The sequence below is a fragment of the Carcharodon carcharias genome, chromosome 9 (genome assembly GCF_017639515.1).
Source record: "Carcharodon carcharias isolate sCarCar2 chromosome 9, sCarCar2.pri, whole genome shotgun sequence".
In the NCBI taxonomy this organism is placed as follows: Eukaryota; Metazoa; Chordata; class Chondrichthyes; order Lamniformes; family Lamnidae; genus Carcharodon; species Carcharodon carcharias.
This window is the reverse complement of record NC_054475.1, coordinates 38,486,534-38,507,784: the sequence shown is the minus strand read 5'-3', so window position 1 is coordinate 38,507,784 and position 21,251 is coordinate 38,486,534. Positions and strand designations below refer to the sequence as shown.

The 21,251-nt window shown below is 46.0% G+C and overlaps 1 protein-coding gene across 2 annotated transcripts in view; it reads right to left on the bottom strand.

Moving 5' to 3' along the window:
• The window catches only part of LOC121281772 (plakophilin-1), a 108,702-nt gene that overhangs the window by 71,030 nt on the left and 16,421 nt on the right, over positions 1-21,251 (bottom strand). For both annotated transcript variants that reach the window (XM_041194737.1, XM_041194736.1), the window contains exons 3-6: positions 9,663-10,120; positions 7,751-7,880; positions 5,145-5,352; positions 3,785-3,950 (exon numbers count right to left, since the gene is read on the bottom strand). In XM_041194737.1, coding sequence (XP_041050671.1) covers positions 3,785-3,950; positions 5,145-5,352; positions 7,751-7,880; positions 9,663-10,120 — 962 coding nt within the window. The remainder of the gene's footprint in view (positions 1-3,784; positions 3,951-5,144; positions 5,353-7,750; positions 7,881-9,662; positions 10,121-21,251) is intronic.

Below are 21,251 nucleotides of genomic sequence, written 5' to 3'. Positions count from 1 at the left end.
CTGGAAAGGGGGCGGGGGGGGGGGGGTGGTGCGCAGTGGACGAAGAAGTTCTTGACGCAGCTGCACAGGCAACAGATGATGAGTTCAGTAGTGAGTCTGAGGGCGAGCACGGTGAGGAGAATGCTGGGGGCATAGACGCTGAACTGGGGAACCTCCAGGGAAGCAGGGACACCTGGGATGCTTTGATCCAACATTCCTTCAGCTAGCCGACCAAAAAAGAACCATTACCACATGCCAGGGCTACAGGCTCCATATTCTACCCTGACAGGACCAGTTCCTTGGCCAACAACATACACCCTGTGCCTGTGCAATAAAGTTTCAGGAGACACATATTGATCATAACAGCATGGCTTACCCTGCACCTACAGGACAAATGAAGCATACAGAGGCCAGTTGCACAAAATAACATCTCAGTTACTTGGGAATGTGAAACACTGCAGAAATTAACATTAACTGGTGTTTTCCATCACACCGTTAAAAAAAGAAAAAACGGGGGAATCAAATATCACCCGTAATAAGTCCGTGTTGTGCTTAAGGTGCTTTAAGTTTTCACTTGTGGGTGCTACATCTAGGTGCTCCCCCTTCGCCGGCACTGATATTGGAGACAGCCTGCTCACTCTGCTGTCTTGTTGGCCTTGATGACTTTGGCGGGCTTCCTCTGGCCCATGGAGCCCGTGCTGGTCCCACCTGGGAGGGAGAGACCAGGGCCATGGCTGGCATCTCCCCAGTCACCACAGCCTCGTCAGATGCCATGGTAACTGGCAGAGGGATGGAGGAGCTGCTGCCGTCATCCGGAATACCCAGAAAGGAGCCCGCAGAGACGATCAGCAACTTATGTGCCAAGATGAGGTCACTTTGGACCTCCCTGCTCACCACTGATGGATGCGCACCTAGCTGGGATGTTGGGTGCCCAATCCAAAACCCACACTGACCACCTGAGGTCATTGCCAGTGTGAGGGCTTGCAGGTCCGAGCACACCCCCAAGTAACCCCTGATTGAGTCCCTGGAGGAGTCTCTCCATGAGAGTTGCCACTCTCTCCATGGAGGAGGCTGTGCTCGGCCATGAGGGTCAATGCAGTGCTTATGCTCTGCAGGGGTTCCTCCACAACTGACACCATGGCACTCATTCCCTCATGTATCTCCACCAGATCCTCCCACACACCCTGCTGGGCATTCAGCATCTGCTGCATCAGGGGTGACTCCAGAGGCCCATCATCAGCCATCGACTGAGCATTATCCTGGTCCCCAGCAGTCCTCCAACTGCTGGCGCTCTGGACAATCTCTGCTTCCGCTTGCACCTCAAGCAAATGTGAAGTGCATCGATAAACTACACATCGGTGTTATGCCCGCTGAGGTGCTGGTATCTGCGCTGGTGCCTGCTTGACAGAGAGAGTGTGACGCAGATGTGTGGTGAGTATGTTGGCCCTCTGGGGTCAAGGGTGGGCCTTCAGGCTCCTCATAACGAATGGCTGCTGGTAAGCCTAAAAGGGAGAAGGACATTTCATTAGTTTAAGTTATGACACTGTTATTGTGCATGCCTGGCACCCTGGGTGAGACAGAGACATGTATGATGGTGCCCTCGTCTTTTGAGGTTCAAGATTCCAGGTTTGAGGCTCATATCAGTAAAGAGACTACACTACAATGGTTGCAATAACTGACATTCTCACCTCAGTGCACTGTATTGTTACCTCTTTCTGGCACCCTAACCTCACCACGGCTGCTTGGCTGAGGTGCAAGGCGCCTCTGCAGCTCCAGGGCCTCCTGCTCGTATGGCGAGAGGATGAGGAGATATGGGGGGGTTCCCCGCCAGTCTGCGGCCTCTCTGCATTGTTATGGGATGTTTTCTCCCGCAAGAGCAGAGGAGCATTGATTAGTCCACACTCTACCTGTAGCGCCATTGCAGCCTGGCCAACCTCACCTGAGCAATAACTTGCAGGGCTCAGCCGATTCTTGAGCCTGGAGCTGCAAGGCACTCAGCCCTTGGCCATATGCTGCCTCATTGACATTTGCCACTCACACTCTTAACACCTATGAGGGGGGTGGGCAGCTCTTACCTGTTTTGCAAAGTGACCCATGCCAACACGGGTACTCACCCTTCCCGGTCGCAGGAGATTGTTGAAGCGCTTGCGGCACTGCACCCATGTGCGCCTCATGACGTCACGGCTGCTGACTCTGGATACCACCTCCTCCAGGCCTTTTTGGTGAGGCGGGGGTGGGCCTCCTCCTCCCGTCCCTGGGGACAAGGGTTTCTCTCCTAGCTGCCACCTCCTCCAGAAGGGCTGCGAGATACCCGTCCGAGAAAAGCGGGGCCCACTGCCCTGCCAGCCTGCCCTCCCGCCTACCGTGTCCACCTGCCACGGTTTCCATTCACAGGATTTCCGTTCCCTCGATGGCAGCCTTCTAGGGGCTGCTGAGGCCGCATTTGAATTGGCCGCCGGGTCGCCATTGGACCCGGTGGACACTCTGCCTCCCGCCCACCCCTTCACGTTCACTCCCAAGCCGTAGATCACGCCGGGTGGGCCTTAATTGGCCCGCCCTTGTAAAATCGCAGAACGCTGCCGATCGTGGGTGGCAGTCCGCTATCCGACCACCTCCGCCCATCCCACATGCCAAGAGCAAAATTCTTCCTTATTTTTATACTCCATCCCTCTTGCCTACTGTACCAGGATGCCAATATTGTGTTTCATGTACAAGGGCATCCCTCGGTGCTGCAAAACTTCTCCAGTCTCTCTCCATTTAAACAATATTTTGCTTTTCTTTCTCTGAAGTGCATAACCTTACATTATACCCCATCTGCCTAATTTTTGCCCACGCACTTAACCTCCCCACTCTGGACTGGATCTTGCGTTAGGAAATGCGAGTCGGGCCATTTCCTGACTTTGCGATCCAGAATCCATGTCACCTCCTCCTACTCCCATAGTATTTTCATTCCTGAGGCGTAGGCGGGAAAGTTTGTCCGCTGAAGAAGTGTCGTTCTCCAACACAAAATGTTACCTCTGTTTCTTTCGCCGCAGACGCAACCAGGCCTGCTGGGTTTTTCCAGCACTTTGTTTTTACCTTGGATTTCCAGCGACCACAGTAGTTTGCTTTAATTATTTGGGTGTTTAATGCTTTCTTTTTGTACTTTAGATCAAAAATTCGATTAACCACATTTGGATTCCCAATTTGCCACATGTGGCTAGTAGCTAATGTATTGGACAACGCTTGCCCTACTGGATAATTTCAGAGCAGCACTCCTAGTTGTTAGACACAAGGTTGACCAACTCCAGGTTAAAAATTTAAGGGACTCTTTCGCAGGGACACTAAGACTGGAGGCAGGGGTTGCTGCCAGGCTGAGAGAGTTGGAGAAGGGGAGTGGGGGGGGGGGAGGGGAGGTGTGTGTGTGTGTGTGTGTGTGTGTGTGTGTGTGGAGTGGAGTGGGGTAGGGGGTGGTGGTGAGGAGTGCTGCCAGTGCACGCAGGCAGGATGTCAATGGGTACTGCACATGCACGAATCTTAAAGCTCCGAAAGGCAGGAGAGACAGCGTCCCGGCACCATGCAGACACGGACATGGGCCAGTGGACTCAGATACAGGATGTTCCCATAAAGTAAGGGACAGTTGGTCACATTGGTTAGGGAAGACTCTTACTCCCTACTCTTAACAGACCATAGCACTGGCATACTTAACTGTGGAAGGGGAACCATTTTTTTAAATAATACTGTCACAAATGATGTATTTTACATGATTAATTACACAAATATTTGAGTCTTATTTCCCCCACCAATGAAATGATGACTAACATACCTTAAACATCCTGTAGCATTGTGGAAAACCTCTGACTTCTTAGTTTTTTGGTCTTCATACTCCTCAGAAGCATATGGAATAATGACCGATTCGGTCAGGACCGGCAAAGCATCATTAATCAGGTCCTGCTTGAGGTTCTCACATGATGAAAGGTTCCATAAAAGTCCTAATAACATGAAAAATAATTAGCAAAATGAATATCTCAGTTACAAACTAGAGCAATCGCTGGGGTTTATAAAGTAACATTTTTTGCGCATCCTCATCTTTTTCCCCCGTGTCTCACTCTTAAAACAGTTTTCTTTCAACTATTTTTATGGAACAGAGATCTTGGCCAAAGAACACCTACAGCCTGTACAACTTCAGGTATCAATTCTATTATATAAATCAATTAACAACAGTCTATATGCAAGTCATTGACAGTGGCAAACTTCTACAGTAGAACACAACATTTAACAGTCTACATCATGAACTGACTATTTAAGTGAATTGGACTACTTGTTGCCTGGCAATGAATGCAAACGCGAAGTTGGCAGGCACTGGTGTCCTTCTAGACTATTATATGTTTCCTAAACACTAATGGTATTAATATAGTAAATAGGTATAATAGGCTATGCTTTTATTATAATAGAAGCAAAATACTGCAGATGCTGGAAATCTAAAATAAAAACAGAAAATGCTGGAAAAACTCAGCAGGTCCAGCAGGATCTTCCGAACTAGAGTTCGGAAAAAGAGTCATATTGGACTCGAAACATTAACTCTGTTTTTCTTGCCACAGATGCTGCCAGACCTGCTGAGTTTTTCCAACGCTTTGTTTTATTGTATATGTTTTTATTAATTCTGTATGGATTAATAGTGTACCTTTTATCAACTTTCATAACCTGCAGAAGGCCAGAGACCTAAAGCAGTAGGCAATATTTGATTGCACTGTGCGCCAAGAAAGCTCCCATTCCTGATGGAAGTTCTAAAAGCTTGGCCAATTAATAATAGCCAGGAGATATGCAGAAAGTGTAGCGTTAATAGATCTGTTAACCACCTGAGATTACTGATGCTACATGATTTGTGTCAATAGAATTATACATCCCAGCATCATTATCCATCTCCAATAATTAAATCCCAAGTGACCATATGACCTACAGTATAGTGTACAAGTCAACCCCGTGTATAAGACGACCCAATTTTTTCAGCACAAAAATGCATGTTTAGGCCTATATTTGGTATTTAAGTCATTTTCAGCTGATAAATACATGTTTAGAAACAGGAAGAACAGAAAAAAGATGAGGTGCTTAAAAAGAAGGTACCAGAGGAATAGGGGATAAGATATACTCTATAAGAGGTCCTCCAATTAAACAGAAGTTTGTACCAGTAATTTGCTTCTGTGTTTCTTGATTATTTGTTTCTCTCAGGAGCTGAAGTATTTGTTTGAGTCCACCATTTTTCTTTACTTCAAGCTTGTTGGTGGTGTTCTTGTAGACTGCATTTCGAAGAGCTCCACAGACAGATTGTTGAATGTTGTCATTTTTGATTCTCAAGAGGCTCAGTAGCTGGGGAATTGCACCCATTCTGTAAATCTGGAAACCACATTATTTATTTATTCTAGCTGAATAGGTAATATTGCATAATTAATTACTTAGGATAAGTATTACAAGCACCCAACAATCGTACACATAGGCCAGAATTTTTTCCTCATTGGGCGGACTTGGCGGGGGGGGGGGGGGGCAGGGGCTGTTGGGCAGCCGACCACCACCCGCAATCGGCTCCACACCGCGATTTCTTATGGGCAAGCCAATTAAGGCCCGCCCTGCGGGATCGCAAGCGGCAGTGCTTAAGCGCTGCCTGTGCAGGCGGTGGGGGGGAAGAGGGAGAGCCGGGCCTGGTGCACAGTTCGTGCATGCATGCATGCAAAAGAGCACTTCAATCTCCCTGAGGCATGCAACTCTGTCAGGGAGACTGAAATGCTTTTTTAAAAAATAAATTAATTAATAAAATATGTCCCCTCATGTGACTCTGTCACATGAGATGGGACATGTTTTTAATTCCAAAATAAATGTTTATTAAATGCTCGTGGATGAGCTTTCCTAAAAAATGTAAAGGCCACTTGGCCTTTTCACCTGCTGTCAAACGTTAGATTTCAAGTTAATGAGTTTGCTAATGGCCCTAATACGCCTTTTATTTATTGACGGGCGCGCAGCCAACTCCGGCGCTTGCCCACCGAGCGAAACATCACGAGACTGTGCAATGACATTAGGACGCATGCTCGACATTATCGCGCGTCATTTCACGGGCATGGGCCTGCAGACCCAGCGTAATATTCTGGCCATGGTATCAGATACTGAATATCAGTTAGTCACAAATGTTTAAAATCTGGCATTTAGATAAAGCCTCTCAGAAATGGAACATCTTAAAGACTTTTTTTTAAAGTGGGTGAAGTGAAGCGGTCATGAAGCAAGAACTTAAGAGCTTGGGAAGTAGGCTGTTTATGAGCTCTGATTAAAGACATGAAACATGGGCTGGAAACGTCTGGCCTTGCTGTGGCAGGACCCGCTATGGGGGATTCGGTGGCCCAACCAGAAGTCCATCGGCTTTCAACGAGACCAAATGATCCCAGCGGCTGGGAAATCCCACCCATTAGCTCAAGTTTTTTTTTTATCACAGATATTGCCAAACCGGCTGACTATTTCCAGTATTTTCTATTTTATTCCAGGTTTTAAATGAAGCTTTTAACTTAAGGACTGAGGTAGCAAGACAAATTGTTTTAGAAAAGGGTTCCAAAGGAGAGGGCCATGCATAATGGATGAAAAATTGACTTATAATGATGCAGCAGAAATGTTGGAGGGGAAACTAATATTCTGGAATCAAAGGGTAGAGTCTTTTGGGATGGAATGAATGGCTGGAGAAGATTTCCTAATAAGGGAGAGATCTAGAAGATGAGTCACCAATGAATGCAGAGGCTCAGAAAGGAGACCTCAGTGTGGAGTTGGAAAAAAGATGACATCCCAAAGGGCCTTGGCTCAGTCAGTGGCAGCACTCTCATCCCTGAGCCAGAAGGTTGTGGATTCAAACTCCATACCATAGAAGTGAACACAATCTAGGCTGGCACTTCAATGCAGTAATGAGACAGTGCAACACCATCAGAGGTGCATGTCCTTCTCCTTTGAATGAGATAAAAATCCTGCCAGTCCTCTCAGGTGGACATGTGAGATTCTGCAGTACTATTGAAAGAAAAATAAGGGAGTTCTTCAGATCACCTGCCCAATGTTGATACCTTACTCAACAACATTAGGAAAGGCTTATCTGGTCATATATCTCACTGCTGTATGTGGGGCTTTGTTGCGTGACATTTGGCAGCCATGTTTTTCTCATTACAAATATATATGCTTCAAGAACAATTAATTCATAGGGTTAGACGAAGAAGGGTGGGAAGAGGCTCGTGTAGAGCATAAAGAGCTTTGGCCTGTTGGGCTGAATCGTCTGCTTCTGCGCTTTAAATTTGCTGTAAAGCGCTATGGGACACCTTGGGATCCTAAACAAAATTACATTAGTTCAAGTTTGCTCGAAGTCCTGCAGGAAAGTTCTGTAAACTGCAATGGACCAGCGAAATGATGCATTATACCATTCCCCAGAGCATGCAATCATATCGTGAATCACAATGACAGAACACCCCACATGCCACACTCCCCATCATTCCATTTATATATATATATATATATATATTATCTATGAACTAGGATACACAAGAATTATCTGGATTGCAAATGTATCCCTCAGCGATTACCAAAATGATATACACATTGTACATAATTATAGATTTGTAATAATCTTTTTTTCTAAAAAAAATTTACTTATTAATTTTAACAAGCTTAAGTCAAAAATGCCACAGTGGGAAAACTTCTTTTACTTTTCAGCCTAGATATTCTATTTTGTTCAAAAATTCCTGTTTCAAGGGATATTTATGATATTTTACTTTACCGCTGTTTTAGCACTGTCCTCCTTAAAGCACTCATGCTGGATGTAGGCAGAGGCATAGGACAGGATTTTGGGATCCTTACTGGATAAAAACATCACTGCTGTTTGTAGGTCCATGTCTGAATCAAATTCTCTGGAAAAGGTCAGAAAGATTAATGCAACAATGAAAACATTGAAGCATGCAGCTATATAACTTAGGTGGTTGAAAAATGCATGCTTTTGTTTACTACTGAATACTGCATCAAGATATCAATGCAGGCCCCAACAATACAGTATTTAGGAGATGCCAAACACTAATAAATACAGCCACTATCAAATGGCAAGTACCCAGCTACAGCTATATGGTAGTTAGAATCACAATGTTGCAGATCCTATTAATGCAGCAGAACAAACAAAATAGATGCAAAAAAAATTAATTCAAAGAAAGCTAATGATAGAAGTAATTGAACACATCGGGCAGAATCTTTGGCTTGGCGAGCGGCGGCGGGGCCCGTTCACCGAGGCGTAAAATAATGCGCGGTGACATCGGGCGTGCGTCCCGACATCACCACGCGCCATTCAGGTTTTCAGTTTGGCCGAACTGTCAAACGCCTGAGGTCAGCTAACTATTAATTAAAACAATAAACTGAGCTGTCCGTCCAACCTTAAGGTTGGTGGGCAGACGAAGAGCCCAGGCGGCCTTCGGATTTTTCATGGAACCTCATCCACTGGCGGGCTGAGATTTCATGAAGGTTTTTAAAGGTTTGAAAAAATTTTTAATAAAATTCATAGACACGGCCCAGCTCATGTGCCAGTTTCACATGAGGGGACATGTCCTAGATTTTTTTTTTCCTTCATTAAATTTTTTAAACTTAAAACTAATCTCCCTGAGGCAGCTCTGTGCCTCAGGGAGATTTCTGCGCTCTTTCACCCACATGTGTGAAAGAGCACAGGTCCCGACTTAGACAACTTCCCCTGCCTGCACAGGGAGTGCTCAGCGCATGTCATGCTGGGTGGGCCTTAATTGGCCCGCTCACGTAAAATGGCAGCACCCAGCCGATTGCGTGTGACAACCGGCTGCGCGCACGCCCACGCCCACTCCCGCACAACCCCCTCCCCCCCGATAGGAGAAAATTCTCCCATAGGCTGGGATTTTCCAGCCCACTGTGGCGGGACCCGCCTTGTGGGGTGCAGCAGTCAACCAAAAGTCCATTGACTTTTGGCAGGACCGGACAGTCCTGGCAGTGGGTGGGACTGGAAAATCCTGTCCATAGGCTTTTATTTTGCATTTTGTACCCCACCACCACAGGCCCCCCCACCCCCACCATCATCCTTTCCCTTCTTTGTGAAACTGAATTATTTTTATGGGGGTAGGTAGGGTGCAGATTTCAGGTTACAATATCAGCCATGATCTTACTAAATAGCAGACCAGGCTTGAGGGGCTGAATGGCCTACTCCTGCTCCTTGTTTGTATGTTCGTATGTGCTTTAATCATTAGCTTTCTTTTTACAAAAATTTTTTTTTTTTTTACATATATTTTGTTGATTAACGTTGTCAAAATTTAACCCCACTCCCTAACATTCCTACTGCAGCAACTGATCAGTAGGCAAATGATGTTCTTAAATTCTGAGAAAACTTGACTATTCAAGAAAGACTGGCCATTATCTTTTACGAAAGGGAGCAGGTAGGTTTTTTTAGTTGCTTGCAATTATTGCAAAAATTCACACCTCAGCATGGCTTGTTCCCTCATGCAGGCAAAAACCACTACTGGATGCCTGCCAAAAATGTTCTAATGAAGTTGACCTTGGGACATCTGCTGGGACCAGGTTCAGGTTTGTGGGTTGAAATCTTGGTCCACCACACACTTCTGGTAGCAATTGCTGGCAAAGCGGGAAGTGATAACAATGAAATTTAATTAAATCAAAATTAGGCTTACCGCATTCCATTTATTGTTCTCTGAATATAGCTTCCCCTTTGGGAACCATGAAATTTTGAGGCCAGTGACGTTAGCCTTCCATTTTCCTGACTTTTCGTATCTGGAAGCATCGAAGAACGTTGGATCTTGCTTCTCCTTATTTGAAGGCTCTTGGTCCGATCTACAGGTCGAATCTTGCTTCTCAGTTTTCTTAAAGTCTGTATATTTTCTATATTTATGAGATCTGGTTCACTTCGACTGCTTGACATGCCTCGATAGAAGACTTCATTGTCACCCTGTGGGCCTTGTGGACCAGAATACTTTCGATAATGTGATGGCACACTGATTGATCGGTTCCCCTTCACGCTAAAAGAGCTGAACTGGTTCTTATGCTGATATTCTCTGGAGATTCCTGTTCCGTAAGTCACACTATTTTCCATGCTAGAAACCCCACTCATGGTACCATTATACTGGGAATCCTTTATAAAAAAAAAGAGAATGTTTAAGTACAAAGTTGAGCATCTTCAGTTTTGAGTAGAGTTTAATAAGGTTCCACGTAAATATATTTACTATAGATTTAAAGCTAAAACCTAGAACTGCAAGGTAAAAATAAGCATTCTCAGTATCAAATGTAGTCAAGATCCTACGAACCTAAATTTAATCCTATTGCATCCATTTTGTGGGCTTAAATGAAGGTAACAGTGACAAATTTAGCACTGCAGAAATCCATGCTTGATCTCTGAGAGTTCAGATGACTGGTAAATTGATTGGACCCTTTCTTTCAGAGGTCTACAATCAGCACAATTGTCATTTTAAGCTTAAAAATGAAATTCCTTAGCTCATTTCAGACTCCTGTTTTATCTTAGAACCTTACAACACAGAATAAGGCCATACAGCCTACCATACCTGTTCCATCTCCATGAAGGAGCTATCTAAATAGTCTTGTGTCATCTGCAAACTTTGAAATTATGCTCTTATATCCAAGTCATTACATATGTCTAAATATGCCAAAAGAGCCGTGGTCCTAACACTGACCCCTGGGGTCACCACTACACACTTCTTTCCTGTGTGAAGAACACCTCCTCATCATTACTCTTCTACTTTCTCTCCCTCAGCCAATTTCAAATTCATGCAGCCACTGTTCCTTTAATCCCAGGGGCTTCGATTTTGCTAACAATTCTATTTTTCTTTTATTTGTCCCTGGGATGTGGACGTCGCTGGTTCAGGCAACATTTATTGCCCATTCCCAATTTCCCTTGTTCAGAGGGCATTTAAGAGTCAGCCACATTGTTGTAGGCATGTGGGTCTGGAGTTATATGTAGGCCAGACCAGGTAAGGATGGCAGATTTCCCTCCCTAAAGGACATTAGTGAACCAGGTGGGTTTTTATGACCATTGGCAATGGTTTCATGGTCATCATTAGACTTTTAATTGCAGGTTTTTATTGGATTCAAATTCTACCATCTGCCATGGTGGGATTCAAATGCAGAACCCCAGAGCATTACCCCAGAGCAATCTCTGGATATCGAGCCCAGTAACAATATACCACACCATCAACTGCATTACCCCCACCAAACCTCACCATCACTTCATTAAAGAAGTCAGTCAAACAATTTGCCATTAATAAATCCATGTTAGCTTTCATTCATTAACCCATATTTTCCCAAGTGCCAATTAATTTTGTCCTACATTGATGTCTCTAAATAAAATTCCTGACCACTGATGTTAGACTGACTGGCCTGTATTTACTGGGTTTACCCTTCTTCTATGTGTTTAACAGGGGTGAAATACCTGAGATCCCCCAAGCCACTGCCATTTTGAAGGAGAATTGGAAGATTGTGGCCTAGGCCTCCATAATTTCCACCCTTACTTTCCTCAGCAGCATAGGATGCTTCCCATCTGGATGAAATAGCTTTTCTAACACAGTCAAACTCCTCCTTATTTTTAATTATGTCCAATTTCTCTATGACCTCTTCCTTTACCTCTTCATTAGAAACATTCTCTTTAGTGATGACAGGTGTAAGCTCATTTAGTAGCTTACCCATGCCCTCTGCCTCCACAAGATTTCCTTTTAGCCTTCAATTGGCCCCACTCTTCTTTTGACTATCATTTACTATTTATATATTTACAAATGACTTTTTATTTTACCCAGTAACCTATTTCCATATATTGGCCAGGATTTAGTCTGAGTGACAAGGTGGGAGAACAGGTTGGAGACAAGCATCACTTCTACGCTGCACTATTTAAGTGCCCTTGGGCACTTAACTGGCCAATGTTCAGCCTTCTATGAAATTAACCCCCCAGTGGGGTGGGATTCTCACCCCCCGAGAGCTGCTGGTCAGAGGCTGGCAGCTCTCTACTGCCGGCAACACCACTGGGATTGGTGGCTGCTGCTGGTAATGCTCCGAGGCCCAGTCCAAAGATCACCGTTGTATTCCTGGAGACAGACAAATGGGCCGGTATGGGGGTCATGGGGAGAAGGTCACCGGAGAGCGGAGTGCAGGGAGATACCCTTCCCCCTTCCCGATGCTGGGTCCCTCAATCAAGCATAGAGTGCCTGACAATGAGGGACCCCACCTTCAAGGCTGCAGGCAAACCTGACAAGTGTTTGCTGAGTAGCCTTCAAGGCCTGGGAGGACAGTGCAAGGTCCATTAAATCCCTGAGTCATCATTAAATTGCCGTGGGTCAGGGATTATTGCTCTCAAGTGGCTAATTAATGAGCCTAATTGATATTCTGCCATCAGTGGGCGAATTCTCCCATTGAGCCCTTCCACTCCCCAACTTAATTGGGGGCAGTTTTCCCGATGCCAGGAACCTGATGCAGGTACTCTCACCTGATTCTCCTGACCCCACCACTAGACCGCCACCCCCCCCTTCCCCCACGCCACCCCCCATTCCCCCCCCCACCGCCATCATAACCGCTCCATAACCACTATTAAATTCCGCTCATTCTCTGTGTGCCTCTTAGTTCCTTTTCCAGCTCTCCCCATATTTCCTGTATTCAGCTTAGTTCTCTACTGAAGTATAAATCTGGCATTTATCATAAGCTTCCTTCTTCTGTCTCAGGTATATCAAGGAAACACTTATGCTTGCATGCTCCATTAACAAGAATAACAACTTCTAGCTGTCTCCAGTGCCTGATAAGTTAATTCACGCACACAGGGAAAGAAATAGTGTCCTTTAAGAAATAAAAAAAATAGCAATTTGTTGAAAAGCCACTTCAGTAATGACCTTTGAAACTTGATAAAGGTAAATTAAAACATTAATGCAACATGGCTTTAAGTGTCAACTGAATTAAAAATAGGAAACAATTAAAATTTGTGCAAAGATCAAGACTGATTTTCCTCTTATAACACTTGGTTCAAGAGATCACCAAGGCAGAGTAAAAGAGGAATGTCCCTATCTAATGATCATACACCCATAATGGAGTCTGTCAAATGTTAATTAAATGTCAAATTAATGGGCGAAAGATTGGGAAGGCTCCGTTTTAGGTGTGTGACTGTTTCTGCCTGTGTTTTTTTGAAAAATGTGCATCGTTAGGTGATCCCTTAAGCTAAGACATTTAAATGGAGATCTTTCCTTTTTAGTTCCATTGCTCATCCATAGGGCATTGAAATGTTAACACATCTAATACAGTAGCAATGAAATCAAAGAAGTCTTAAAGATTTAAAACTGATGCTCTGGACCAAACCCATCACTTCCAATTGTACTTTTTTCTCTTTTATTTAAAAGAAAACACTTCTTTTCTCTTTGCCCATTCCAACACCATTCTCTCCTGTCGTCCTGCATCCTTTCATTTCTCCTTCTCAGGTACTTTGCCCTTCCAAATCCCAATCCCAACCTTTCAATATTTTTCAATGTTCCCACTCTCCTGTCTCTGGCCCAGGTTTGACTGTCTCTCAGAAAAGCTTACAATATTCCTCTTTACCTCCCTCAACATCTTCCAAAGGACCTTTTGGGGTGCTTGATGCTACTTCATACAAGCAGCAACCCCAAATGCCCTGCCCTACTGTCTCACAGGCTTACCCAACTAGAATGTCCACTGGGGGCTAATCATTCCAATCTTTCCTCATCCAACTAACCCCTCCCAGTTCTAACCTTGTGAACTGGTGGAACAACTATCACCATCCCTTGCCACATCTCCCTTTAGAATGTCCGTTCACATGGGCACAGGGTCCTTGGCATCTATGGGCTCATTATGGATAACTGCTCTGATCTCACATGCTCAACGGAAATCCGTTTGAGGGATGATTTTACCTTTCCCTCACTGTCTGCCTATGCCTTCCACCACCTGTCCTGCCAAGACCACTGCAGCATTGGTATGGCTCTTATCACTTTCTCCTCAAGTAGCTCACCATCTTCTACCTCCCTCATCTCTTATTTATAATCCTTGTTTTCTACTACCCACCTAAGTACCATAAAAATTCTCAACAAGCTATCTTCACTGCTTTCTTCCCTCATTTCTGCATAAGAAGACTTCTCATCCTCGATGATTTCAAACTCCATTTCAATTTATCATGGGCTTGGTCCTCCTCGTTTACTGCCCTCCTTTCATCATTTAATTTCTCCTTCTAATTAAACTCCCCAAACTGTACTCATGACCAGCAACTTGACTTGTCATCTTGCCTCACAACTCCTTTCATATCAATCACAGATAAGGCCAACTCCAATCATTTCCTTGTATTATTCTTCACCACAACTGCTCCTTTCAATCCTACTTGTTTCTGATATCCACCCTTAGGAAAAAAAAATCCCTCAACTCATTTACAACTGAACTTTCAATATCCCAATCATCTAGCTTTTGGTTTAGCCACTCAGATGACAATTCTGCAGCCAATCTTCTCAATCATATCCTCAACCCATCTTTAACCCACTAAAACCTTGACTCTCACATATCCTAGTCATCCCTCTGGTATGAATATTATCTCTGCTCCCTTAAGTTCAAGGAACACAAACGTGAATGGATATGGCGGGTAACTAGTTTAGCTATTCACACCAACTCACAAAGCATTATCAGGTCCTGCTCCCATCTGTCAAAACTGTTCACTATTCTAACAAGTCCAAGAAGTTTATGGACTTCCTTATCTCTAAGTTTGAGACCATCTGATCAATTGCCTCTGCCACTTCTCTCCCTTCCTCTTACCCACCAGATCAAATCTCCCTACGCTAGTTCTGAACACTTCGTTCATTATTTTCTCTCCGATCTCCTCTCATGTCCTCCCTGAGCTTATCTTGTCCTTGAGTACCTACTTCCTTGACCCTATTCCAACTAAGCCACTGACCTCTTACGTTCTTTTCCTGATCCCATGTTAGCCAATATTGTTAACGATTCTCTCTTTAGGTATTCTCTCCTTCAATTCCATCATCATCACTGCTCTACTCAAAAAGAATAACCTCCAATGCCAACATCCCATCTCCAACTTCCCTTTTCTCTCCAAAGTCCTTGAGCGTATAGTTGCCTCCCAAACCCTGCCTATCTTTCCTGTAATTCCACGTTTGAATCCCTCCATTCAGGTTTCTCTTGCTGCCACAGTATCGAAACAACCCTTATCAAAAAGGTACAAATGACATCCTCTGTGACTGTGACAAAGGTAATCTATCCCTCCTCCATCTGTCTGCAACTTTTGACACAGGTGACCACACCATCCTCCTCTAACATCTCTCTACTATTATCTAGCTGGGTGAAACTGCACTCAACTGGTTCTACTTATATCCATTTAATCAGAGCTAGAGAATCTCTTACAGCTTCCATATTGTTACCTCTGGTGCCCCTAGGATCTATCCTTGGCCCTCATCAATTTCTCATCTACGTGTTACCCGTTGGCAATATCATCTGAAAACACAATAACAGTTTTCACATGAAAGTTGACGACACCCTGATCCACCTCACCACCACCTCTTTACTTCTCCGTAACCTCTAAATTGTCAGACTGCTTTTCTGATATCTAGTCCAGGGTGAGCAGAAATTTTCTCCAGCTAAATAACCGGAAGAAAGTCATTGTCTTCTGTCCCCATTACAAACTCCCTCCCTAGCCATCATCTCAATCCCTCTCCCTGGCAACTGCGTAAGGTCGGACCAGACTGCATCAAATATGATACCAAAGTTGCAAACAAAAATGAGCTTCTGACCACATATACATGTCGTCATGAAGACTGCCTTTTTCCACATCTGTAATGTCACTTGGCTCCAACCCTAGCTCAGCTGATCCGCTGTTGAAACCCTCATCAATGCCTTTGTTACCTCCAGACTTGGCTATTCTAATGTACTTCAGGCTGGCCTCCAACTTTCTCCCCTCCATAAACTTGTGGGCATCCATGTCCTAACTCGCACCAAGTCCCATTCACCCCATCACCACTCTCTGATACAGAATGGGTCCCAGCCAGGCCATACCTTGCTTTTAAAATTCTCATCTTGAATTTCAAATGCCTCCGAGGACTTCCCGTCCTTATTGCTGTAATTTCTCGCATCCTAAAATAGTTGGAGATATCTGTACTCTTTTAATCCAGGCCTCTTGAGCATCCCCAATTTTAATTGCTCCCGTACACCTTGGTGGCTGTGTCTTTAGCTGCCAAGTTCCTAAGTTCTGGAATTCCCCCCTTAAATTTCTCCACTTCTCTACTTTTTTTTCACTTTTGAAATGATCTTTAAAACCTACCTCCCTGACCAAGCTTTCGGTTGTCTGCCCCAATATTTCCTGTAACTCAGTATCTGATTTTGCTATATAAAGCTTCTTTGAAGTGCCTTGTGGTGTTCCATGTTAAAGGTGCTAGATATAAATGCAAGTTGTTGTTGCATTTATAATGTTATAACACATCTTATGAAATAAGTATTCCATCTGCTGATTCAAATGGAAATGCTGAATTTATCCAAAGTTGACTAGCCCTGGAACTCAAATTCATGACTGCCTAGTTAATAGTCCAGCTTGGATTCCTGTATCACTGAACATTCTAATAGTAGGCAGTGTTACCTTTATAAAATTATGTGCATGCCATGCAGAGAATACCAATGGTTAATATTCAATCTTCTCAATATGACTGACTATTCTGGCAATTGTCCTGAAGTTTGATCAAGAGATACACAATTTCAAAACAGGGTGTGGCACAGCACAGCCTTTGGCAAAACAGAATACAGAAAGGAGAATCTGGCGCCACGATCAACTGTGTACTTTCTAAAAATAAAATGGTAGCGGCAATGTTCTATCTTCTGTTACTATTGCCCCACTTTGTTTCAATTCTTTTTTTTTGCAAAAATAGACTTTATTCATAAATCTTCAAAAACATTTCGAACCATTTCAAAATCACCATTACAAAAATACAATCAGGTTCAATTTTTACAACATGAATCACAAGGTGTATCAGTACAAACAATGAATATTACAATCATTGGCAGGCATTCATTTTAAGCTGTACAGCCTGAGGGGCTCTTTACAGTTCCCAGCCCCTCAGTGCACTGTGGCAGAAAGGTCTTAGGCAGCGACCCTTCCCCATTGCGCCTTTGTGGCGGCTGCCCCAAGCTTAACTGTGTCCCTCAGCAGGTAGTCCTGGATCTTGGAATGTGCCAGTCTGCAACACTCGGTCGGGGACAACTCTTTGCGCTGGAAAACCAACAAGTTTCGGGCAGACCAAAGAGCGTCTTTCACTGAGTTGATGATCCTCCAGCTGCAGTTGATGTTTGTCTCGGTGTGTGTCCCTGGGAACAGCCCGTAGAGCACAGAGTCCTCTGTCACAGAACTGCTCGGGATGAACCTCGACAGAAACCACTGCATCTCTCTCCAGACCTTCTTCGCAAAGACACAATCTACAAGGAGGTGAACAATGGTCTCTTCCCCACCAAAGCCACCTTGAGGGCAACGTGCAGAGGGGGTGAGACTCCTGGCGTGTAGGAAGGATCTTACAGGGAGGGCCTTTCTCACCACCAGCCAAGCTACATCTTGGTGCTTGTTGGAAAGTTCTGGTGATGAGGCATTCTGCCAAATGACTTTGTCAGTCTGCTCAGGGAACCATCCCACAGGATCCACCCTCTCCTTTTCCCTCAGGGCCTTTAAGACGTTACGTGCCGACCACTGCCTGATGGACTTGTGGTCAAAGGTGTTTCTCTGCATAAATTTTCCCACGAGGGACAGGTGGTATGGCATGGTCCAACTACTTGGAGCGTTCTGCGGCATCGTGGCCAGACCCATCCTTCGCAACACCGGGGCCAGGTAGAACCTCAGCATGTAGTGACACTTGGTGTTTACATACTGAGGGTCTACGCACCGCTTGATGCAGCCACACACAAAGGTGGCCATCAGTATGAGGGCAATGTTGGGCATGTTTTTTCCCCCTTTATCTAGAGGCTTGTACATCGTGTCCCTGCGGACACGATCCATTTTCGACCTCCAGACAAAGCAGAAGATGGCTCGGGTGATCGCCACCACACAGGAGTGTGGAATGGGCCAGACCTGCGCCACGTACAGCAACAGCGAGAGTGCCTCACACCTGATGACCAGGTTCTTACCCGCAATGGAGAGGGAGCGTCGCACCCACATGCCCAGTTTCCTTTTCACCATAGACACTCGCTCCTTCCAGTTTCTAACACATGCCCTGGTCCCTCCAAACCATATCCCCAGCGCCTTCAGGCCATCAGCCCTGACAGTGAAGGGGACAAAGGATCAGTCAGCCCAGTTCCCAAAGAACATGGCCTCGCTCTTCCCACGATTTACCTTGGCTCCCGAGGCCAGTTCGAACTGGTCGCAGATGTGGATAAGTCTGTGCACCGACAGCGGATCCGAGCAGAAAACGGCAACATCATCCATGTACAGGGAGACTTTGATCTGAGTGCCTCCACTACCTGGGATCGTCACTCCTCGTATGCCCGGATCCTTCCTGATGGACTCAGCAAAGGGTTCTATGCAATACACGAAAGAACAGGCGAGAGAGGGCAGCCCTGCCTGACTCCAGATTTAATAGGAAAGCTATCTGATTCCCACCCATTGATTGAGACCGCACTACTGACGTTAGTGTAGAGCAGTTGGATCCAATTGCGAATTCCCTCCCCAAACCCCATTTTGGAGAGCACATCCACCATGTAGGTGTGCGATATTCTGTCAAAGGCCTTCTCCTGATCCAGGCTGATGAGGCAGGTGTCCACACCCCTGTCCTGTACATAGGCAATCGTATCCGAGCAGCACGAGGCTGTCAGAAATCTTCCTGCCCGGCACAGTGCAGGTCTGGTCAGGGTGAATCACCAATTCCAGAGCGGATTTGACCCGATTGGCGATGACCTTGGACAGAATCTTATAGTCCACATTCAACAGTGAAATGGGTCGCCAATTTCTAATTTCCTCCATTTCCCCCTTGTGCTTGTAGATGAGGGCGATAATGCCTTTCCTCATGGATTCTGACATACTGCCGGCCAGGAGCATACTCTCGTACACTTCTAGCAGGTCCGGGCCGATCCAGTCCCACAGAGCTGAATACAACTCCGTCAGCAAGCCGTCGCTTCCGGGAGTTTTACTCTTCTCGAAGGACTCAAGGGCCTTAGTCAGTTCGTCAGGAGTTAGCACTTTGTCCAGACTCTCCCGTGTACTGTCGTCTAAGACCTCCGTGATAGAGGACAGGAAGGACAGGGAGGCCATGCTGTCTGTGGGCTTCACGTCATACAATCCGGCATAAAAGGATTTGCTGATCCTCAAAATGTCGGACTGTGATGACTTTACTGAGCCGTCTTCTTCCTACAGGCTGCTAATCACAGAGCTTTCTCTGTGTACCTTTTGGAAGAAGAAACGTGAGCATGTCTCGTCCTGCTCCACGGAGCGGACTCTGGAACGGAAGATGATCTTGGAGGCCTCTGAGGCAAAGAGCGAGGCTTGCTGGCTCTTCACCTCTTGGAGTTCCTCCTTGACATCGACCCCCATCGACTGCAGCCGGAGCAGATTCTGCATGTTTTTTTGGAGTCGGGACATTTCCCTCTGTTCCTTTCGAGCTTTCTGGGTGCCTTTGAGGATGAAAAACCTCTTGATGTTTCCCTTGATCGCTTCCAACCAGTGTGTCAGTGACTCAAAGTGGGGTTTCATGGTTCTCCAACCTTTGTAATCCCTCTTGAGCTCCTCAATGTTCTCTGGGGTCAGCAGTTTCACATTTAGCTTCCATGCCCCCCTGCCAATGCTCTGGTCCTTCTCTAAGTGGCAGTCAGCCAGTAGGAGGCAGTGGTCAGAGAAGAACACTGGCTTGACGTAGGTGGATCTGACTGTGAATGCATGGGACACAAACAGGAAATCTATCCTGGAACAGACGGACCCGTCAGGCCGCGACCAGGTGTATCTACGCTGTGCTCCATCTGCAGGGTAGCTGAAGACGTCGTGCAGCTTGGCATCCTTTACTGTTTCCATCGGGGATCTGGATGTAGCATCCAATCTGCTGTCGGCCCTGCCGGATCGTCCAGCCACATCGATGATGCAGTTGAAGTCACCGCCCAGAATGACCGGCCTGGAGGTTGCCAGCAGCAGTGGGAGCTGCTGAGAAACCTCCAGCCGCTCAGCCCCTTGTGACGGGGCGTAGACGTTAATTAACCGGAGTGGAGCATTCTTGTACATTACGTCTGCTACGAGGAGGCACCTGTCCACCACCTCCTTACCTGGGAGACAGTGAAGCTGCCTCCCAGCAGCAGAATCCCCAGGCCGGAGGAACGAGAGTCGTTTCCTCCCGACCAGATCGATGGCCCATGGGACCACCATCGTGACCATTGCCTGTAGGAGCTGATGTGAGGTATCGCACACTCCTGCAGAAACAACAGGTCAGCTTTGACCTTGGCAAGGTAGTCCAAGGTCGCAACACATCGTGTAGTAGATTTAATGCTATGCACATTTATGGATACAATCTTTACACCTATTTTAAAGCAGTTAGTCGCTTACCAAACGTGTTGTCTCTGAGAGTTCCACACCTTTGGTCTGCTCCTTCATGCCCGTAGTGTGCTCAAATTGCTTCACTTTGGATGGGCTGAGGAAAGCGTCCTGAACCTCCCCATGGCGGTGTTCTGCTTGGGTAGCATCTGGGGGTCCGTGCAGAGAGCGGGGTTTGAAATGTCCTCTATTGGAGAAGCTTCTCCAATCCTCTCCCCCTCTGGGGCGTTGCTGCTTCCGGCTTCCCGGAGCTGGGGTGCGCTGAGCGCCTCACTGCTCCCAGATTCCTGGGGTTGTGGTGCACTGGCCTCTTCGGGTTGTGGGCAAAGTTGGGGTGCACTGGTCTCCTCATTGTCTCCAATGTTCTGGAGCTCGGTTGTCTCATCCTCCAACTCCCTAGCATTTTGCCGCTTCTTCTGTTGGCGCCGCCCTGGCCCTTCTTCGTCCGAAGAGCTGCTGCTCTTGTTATCCCTGTCGGATAGGAGACGCCTCTTGACTCTTGACTGGGAAGTGGCTTGGTTTCTTTTTAGCCCCTTCTTCCTTTTGGCTCTCTTCACCAGCTGCCACTCTCCCTGCTGCTTTCCCACTGCTGCCTCCTCCTCCTCCGTTGATTCGCTCTCCTGAGGAGTGGGAGGTTCAGGGGGCAGTGCTGTTGGTTGGCCGTCTGTTGCCCCAATCTTTTCCTCCACCTTGTTTCTCTCTGTGTCCTCCTTTGTCCCGCTGTTCTCCC